At 40.1% G+C, this 7,460-nt stretch overlaps 1 protein-coding gene across 1 annotated transcript in view; it reads left to right on the top strand.

The window, feature by feature from the left end:
- The first annotated feature begins 2,009 nt into the window (after positions 1-2,009).
- Positions 2,010-7,460, top strand: part of CHODL (chondrolectin) — a 14,962-nt gene continuing 9,511 nt past the window's right edge. The window contains exons 1-3 of the mRNA XM_031063563.1: positions 2,010-2,085; positions 5,576-5,888; positions 6,570-6,727. Coding sequence (XP_030919423.1) covers positions 2,010-2,085; positions 5,576-5,888; positions 6,570-6,727 — 547 coding nt within the window. The remainder of the gene's footprint in view (positions 2,086-5,575; positions 5,889-6,569; positions 6,728-7,460) is intronic.

Below are 7,460 nucleotides of genomic sequence, written 5' to 3'. Positions count from 1 at the left end.
GTCCTTGTGTTTTTGTTTGTCACTTTGTTTTCAGAGGTCTCCATCAGGCTCTTGCTGCTCTGGTTAATGTTAAATATTTCACACTGCTTTTTGCCAAGTGCTCTTCTCTTTTTTCTGCTGAATCCATTACCTTGGGGAGAAAAAAAAAAGTAAAAATAAAAAAACTTAATGGAGTTTAGTACATCAGGCTTTGTGCATTCATTTTTGTCTCTCTGCACATATGCTGTGCACATGCAGTGGCTGACCTAATCTAGGTGGATGGTAATGTTATCAAACCCTGGATTGCAGGTGAGTTTGTAAGGTTCACGAAAGGTTAGTTTGTAAGGTTCAAGAGGAAGAGGAATGGGATTTATCAGCAGGGAGCTTATCTTCTACCTGATGTCTTCAAAGACTCCAGCTAAGTGAGGTGTGTCACTCAGGATGACCTTTGTGCCCCTCATGGGCTGTGGGGGTTTAGTTTAGTAATAAGCCTGATGCTCTTAGGGAGAGGAGTCTTTGACCTGGTTATTTTATCAGTAATTTTGCTTCTATGACACTTTGCTGTAACTTCTGTCATGACGGTAATCAAGGAACCTATTATTTGCTTAATGAAGCATGGTTATTAAAACATAATGAAGATATCACTGACTGAAATAACAGCTTGCAATTTGCTTATTTCTTTTTTTCTTGAAGGAGATTTTTTTCCCTCCCTGTACAATTATCTGCAGAAATATTTTAATGAGCAATTTCGTTTAAAAATAATAATCCTTGTTCTGAGGCTGATATTTAAACATTCTACTATGGAGCTTCTGGGAAACACCCAAAGATGAAAATTGACCCATATAAATGGTAGCTAGCACTTTCTGGAGCAAGTCCTGTTCACTTGCTTTCATCAGCTAATGGGATGATGAGACCAAAAAAAGATTATTTACGTTGTATAGTATTTTAGCATGATTCATTCCAATAGTCTTGCTTACAAATCTAGTTTCTATTCAATTGTGACAGAAAAATTGGAACTCGATTTATACAGCTGAAATAACAAAATGTTGCTTTTGAACTGACTGTGGAGTCTGCTGAAAGATGTTAGAATAAGGTGAAGTAGCACATAGTTGATATTTCCATACTTATCTTGTCTCCTGTACAATGTGGTCCATTCTGTCATTTTTCAGTGGTAAATTATTTCTCCTTTGTAGTTCAGAAATTAGTAGTGAGAGAAGAAAATGAAGCTTTAAAACCTGACATCTCAGTGTGTTCCGAGAAGAGCACTAAAATGTCAACTGATTTGCCAGCTATTAAGGCACAACTGCAGATTTCCATTAACACATTTATCTGCCACGGTGGAACTGGTTCAAAGTCTGCTTCAAAAGAAGAAAGAAAAGATTCAGAGCAGGTCACTGCCTAAACACAGGGATTAAATTAACTAGAACAAGAGAAATTCACAGCTTCTTCCAGAAAGCTTACTGCTCTGCCTAGCACACTTCATTCACACTCTTTGGGTCTATGGGTCTTAATGCCAATTATTTCTTTGTTTCTTGCTGTTTTCTCTGTTGGTTTCTGGAGGTATATTCTTGCAGAAATGATCAGCTTGTGAGGAGGAAATTATTTCTTTTGCCATAGATAGAGAGAGCAAAAAAAATGAAAGAGCAGTAATTTAGGAGTTGGATTTCATTCAAATTTTCCTTTTTTCAATTCTTTCACTTTGTAAAACTTGATGTTTAGAGTTACTTAACCCTGCCCAAACATCTGCAATAAAAATGGTGTCTTTAAAAATTATTCTGGTCAGTTTAAGGGAAGAAAGGAAATTTCTTCCACAAAGCTTCAAGGTTTTAACTTGCAAACCCTTGGATAGAAGTTGGGCCTTCACATCTGTATTCTGACAGCTCTGAGTGGGCTCCCTGCTTTGAGTGCACAATGGGAGCAAGCTGGGCACATATTAAGGGCTGCAGTAACTCTTTGCTCTTTGAATCACAAATAGTTTTCATCCTCCTTGCTGCTCCATGCATCCCCATCTGGTTTCCTTGGTGTGGGTGATGGAGCTGAGCATTGATGCAGCCCCTGTGTTGGACAAGTACACAGCACAGCTTATGGATACAAGCCTTGGAGCAGGTCAGAAACAGCACTTGCTGTGACTTGATGGCCTTCAAGGTCTTTGCCAGCCTAAAAGATTCTATGATTCTGCTTGAGTCTCCATGTAGCAGCTGATTGGCAGATGATCATCCTGAGAAAGCTCAGCTAGGCAGCCAGCAAGGATCCATTTGTTTCTCTAGAAGGTTTGGCTCAGATTTTGGGAGAGTCACAGAAAAGCAGAGGCTGTGCATGAGAACAGAATGTGAGGGGAGCACTTCAGCCGCCTGAGAATCATGCATGGGTGGGGAGTGGATTGTGTGTTATAAAGGCAAAGTTAGCTGTTTTCCCATGAGGGGGAGGAGCAGTACAGGAATTATGATCCATAGTGGTCAGCCTGCTCATCACAGTTGGTTGAAAATTCCTGCATGACTGAAACTGTGACCAGGATGTTTTGATACCTGAATTTGCTCATAACTTGCTGCTTGATGTCAAGGGGAAGTATGTGCACAGAATGAAAGGAATAATGGAAGAGTTTATTTCAAAGATTGTCTGGGAAAATAAAAAGAACAAGACAATGGACAAAGCACGTTTCCTAAATTTGAATGTACATCTTGAATTAATGCTTTGAATCCAATCTTCAACTGCAGGGAAAGGAGTGGTCACTTTTCCTTGGAAGTGATTAGTGTCCTGCATAATTCAGTGCTGGGCTGTGGCTGTTTGTGCTGCTGTGTACACATGTGTACTCTGGCAATGAGCCATTGTCACTCACCCAGCAGTGAGGGTCAAAATGTTGATCAGCTCCTCCTTCCCTGTGCACTCTGTCTTGTCAGTGAGGCACAGCTCCTGGGGAAAATCGATCATGTTGGCAAAGTTGGAATTTCAGCATTGTAGAGGAAGGGAGTGAGCTGGGATTTCATTTCAACAATGAGCATTCATTGTTGCACTTCCCACTTTGGAACATTTAGACTTATCACTTTGTTACTTTGATAATAGTAGTTCTTTTTGTCGAAGAAGTCTAGGAGGAAGCCCATTATTTCATATGCATCTCTGACAAAGGGTCTGTCCCTTGTTTCTTCAGCACCACAGCCCAGCTAGGATGGTGGCCCTTGCTGCATTTATTGGGAGCAAGGCTCCTAACCTATATAAGTGAAGGGAAATATCAGGAAAGAAATTGGGGCATACATTGTGTCAGGACATTATCAGAGAAAGTCAAAATTGGCACTCTCTGCCTGATCTTGGAGCCTGGTTTTTCCCATATCTGTGGCACAATCTTGTCCTTTTTTTAGACTGTTCTTGTTCCTGTGTTATTTTGGTAGATTAATTACTGATAAACAACTAAATTTTCAGAAGTCTGTCTGCCAAGGTAAGAATGAGATTAAAAAGATGCTTTTCTTCCTGATAGTCCTTCTCAAGATAAACTTTAATAGGGTATTATAAAGTGAAGGTTTCAGAGTTTGTTTTTTTTTCTAGAAAGATTACAAGAATTTTAGGAAACCCTAGAAAGTTAAGCATAGTATATCTCTGTTGCCCCTATAATTTAGCTTTCTACAACAGAAATGGTCCCAAAAAATGAGTTATTTTCAGATTTAGCTAAAAGTCCAGAACTGATCCTATTTTTCCATTCCTATATTAATGCATCTTTGATACAATCTGCTTATTCTCTGCAAATACTTGAAACTATGCTCTTTGCAAATACAGAGATGTCTTCGACAGCCCTTGTGCTGTCTGCTATTGGAAATATCCTACTTATTAAATACAAAAACGAAGCAATGCTAATGCAAAAAGAATGAACATTATGTAGCTTTTAAGGTTTTTTGTTTGCTTTGATATTTACTCTTTGTGCAGAGGAAAACATTGCCTGGGAAAACATAAATATGGCTGAAGTTATGTGAGGGTGTTGCTGTTTCCCAGTGACAAATTGCAAATTTTTTAAGGTGAAACAGAATAAATCATGTTCAAATGTTATTTACATGAGTCACATATCTGGGTTTGCTTAAAAGTGAGACTAAATACGAGATTTTCAGATGCAAATCTGATACAGTACAATAAATTACTGTATTTTTTGTTGGTGTGGCTTTACCTCAAGTGCTGTGAGCAGTTTTGGGTGCCTCAATATATGAAGGATAAAAAGCCCTTAAGGAGAGTGTCCAAAGGAGAGCTATGAGGATGGTGAAGGGCCTTGAGGGGAAGATCTATGAGGACCCACTCAGGCCACTTGGTCTGTTCCGCCTGGAGGAGACTGAGGGGAGACCTCATTTTGTTCCTCAACATCCTCACAAGAGGAAGTGGAGAGGCAGACACTGATCTCTTCCCTCTGGTGATCAGTGATAGGACCCAAGGGAATGGCCTGAAGCTGTGTCAGGGGAGGTTTAAATTGGATAGCAGGAAAAAGTTTTTCACCCAGAGGGTGGCTGGGCACTGAACAGGCTCCCCAGGGCAGTGGTCACAGCACCAAACCTGACAGAGCTCAAGAAGCTTTTGGACAACACTTTCAGGCATGGTGTGACTCTTGGGCTGTTTTTCACAGGGCTGGGAGTTGGAACTCTATGGTCCTCAGTGATCCCTTCCAGCTCAGCATCTTGTGTGATTGTCAGATTTTCCAGTAAAATAATGACTTTTGTTGATTTCTAAACAGTCTAGATAATACCTGGTAGTTTTTTGTTACTTTGGTATCCTTCAGTCATTTTTACTTAACAAAATAAATTTTCCTGCTTTTCTTCTACAATGATAAATTTCTATACTGGAAAAACTTGATTTTATTTTTTTAAGAGATGGTTATATTTAGAAGCCTTATTCTGTCCCTAAATAAACATACTGGATATCAGTTGTGGCTGATAAACGAGTGTGTTAATTCCTCATCTTGTATATCTTAAATAAACTCTAGAGAGTCTTAGTAGTTGAAAATGATCATTATTTTTCCTTTTTAGGAAACAGACATAAATCTTTCTCAGACAAAGAACTGTAAGGAGCAGACTCTCTCCTCCAAAAGACCTTCACAGGTTGTGCTTAGGCACATTGTAGTGAAGAGTGCCTATGGATTCCTCTTATGTACAGCCTCTCAAGGTTAACTTAATGGATCAAAAAAAAAATTGAGCTGCTTCTTGCCACTAAACATGTGTATTTGAAACTTTTAAAATTGTATAGCTCTGATTATACAATAAAAGTGAAGTTGGTCCATTAGTATGCAATAGTCAAGGAATATGCTCCAAACAGATCCTAGCTACAACAGAGAGGCCTGATGGTACAGTCATTATAAAGTAAATATTTTTTCTAGAGCCTGTTGGGAATCTTCAGTGTTTTGGAGAGTTTCACAGGCCATATCAAGATGGCATAGATTTCCATGAATTGTGTGCTGTTTGAAATTTAAATTAGAGCAAAGGATTTCAGTGGTGCTAGGTTATCACCGTGAATCCTCTCAGGCAAAAATCTCCCGTCCTTCACCAGCATATGCATGATCTGCTGTATTCTTTTCTTGCAGCTTTGATGTTCATCACTGTGCTCTGAACAGTCCCATGTGTTTGTTTTCCAGGCCAGAAGGTGTGCTATGGTGCCTTCAAGCATTCGTGTTACAAACTAGCCTATTTCCAGGACTTGTCTAGACGCGTGGGCTTCCAGGAGGCCCGCCAGGCCTGTGAAATTGATGGTGGGGCTTTACTGAGCTTGGAAAGTGAAGCTGAGCAGCAGCTGATAGAAAACATGCTGCAAAACCTCACCAAATCAGGCTCTGGGATTTCTGATGGTGATTTCTGGATTGGGCTGTGGAGAAGCGGCGATGGACTGGCCACGTCGAGTGCTTGCCCCGACCTCTACCAGTGGGCTGATGGAAGTATGTCACCATTCAGGTAAGGGTGTGAAACTGCCCATTGACAAGGTTCCAAGGAAAGGAATGGAGCCTGAAGTGCCAAACCTTGCTTGACAGCATGAAGTTTGTGGCATCTCCCCCCTGACTTGTCCAGATGAAGGATAGCTGGCAATCGGGGTTTTGAATTTGAAGCTTTGACAGGATGGCATTGTGTGTGTGGCTTCAGCCTACGAATTCCTTTGCTCCCACCCACAGAGTTTTTGCCTCTGCAGGATGTTTGGAGGTTGTTCTGCCACACACAGAGTCCTTCAGGTGTGGTCTGAAAGCAGGCAGGTAAATTCTGCAAGGCTCTGGCCCCCTCAAATCAGGGAGCCAGTCACCAAATAAATTATTGTGAGATGCTTAGCGTAAATTGTTCTGTTTCTACCCTTTTTGAAAAACCTTTAACTTCCTGATGAAGCCAAAGGTTGTAGTAGCAACTCACAGAACTCAAGGAGACAAAGAAGAGTCTAATAGGGAGGAAAGCAGAGCAGTAGGGTGTTATTTCTGCAGAAGTGCTTTGATCAGAATTGTTTAATATTCAGAGATATTCTCGGGCCTTTCACAGAAGGCTTGTGGGAAATGCAGAATGCCTTTGAAGAGGATGGGACTGTTTGGGCTGATGTTTCTTCATTGATGCAAACACTTTGTCATCCTGATGAACCTTATCTTCAAAAACTAGAAACTGGTACACAGATGAGCCTTCCTGTGGAAGTGAAGCCTGTGTGGTGATGTATCACCAGCCAACTGCAAACCCTGGTCTGGGAGGGCCATACCTTTATCAATGGAACGATGACAGATGCAACATGAAGCACAATTTTATTTGCAAATATGCCCCAGGTAGGTAAAACTGAAGTTATATTTCACTGGTGGGGAAATTGTTTTAGAAAACAATTGCCTCTTAGTTTGTGAGGGAATCTTCAAGTATCTTTTGGCCTGTGGCACTGGTTCCTTTGGTGTGTGCCTGAGCTGGCATTAAGGGGGATATTATATGTCAATAACAACTATTAAAATACATTTTTACTGCATTTAAATAAACCTGTTTATAACTAATAGGAATGATTTCAAAGTCAGCTTCACTATCATGCATTCCCAGGTTTTTTTTTGATTTCATTAATTCCCTTACTTCACAAAGGATTTTAAGTCTACATTTTCTACTTTCTAGGTAGGATGACCAAGACATCTTGGTCCTCCTGTAAAAAATATTGCACTGTCCTCATAGTTGCAGCTCTCCCATTTTATACCAACTTACATGTGGTGGTTGGTTTAAAAAGTAATGGCTTGAAGAGTGAAGTCCAGAAGAGCAGGAAAAATTTCTGCATTCATGCATGTAGACTTAGAGAGATATGAAAAGCAGATGCATGCTAGTTGAGATGGTGACAGAAAAAACATATGTTGGGCAATTTGGCTGTATTTTCAGACATGACATAAGTTCTGTATATGTCAATAGAGGAAAAGTGAACTATAAACTAGAACAAGGTGCAAAACCAGAAAGGACATAAAAAGTAAACTTTCCAGTTTGAGCCTGTAAAATTTTCTGTTCTTGGCCATACTTAAAGGAAATGAAAATGTG

The sequence above is a fragment of the Geospiza fortis genome, unplaced genomic scaffold, assembly GCF_000277835.1.
Source record: "Geospiza fortis unplaced genomic scaffold, GeoFor_1.0 scaffold83, whole genome shotgun sequence".
NCBI lineage: Eukaryota > Metazoa > Chordata > Aves > Passeriformes > Thraupidae > Geospiza > Geospiza fortis.
The sequence above is the reverse complement of the archived record's forward strand: the minus strand, read 5'-3'. Positions and strand labels throughout refer to the sequence as shown.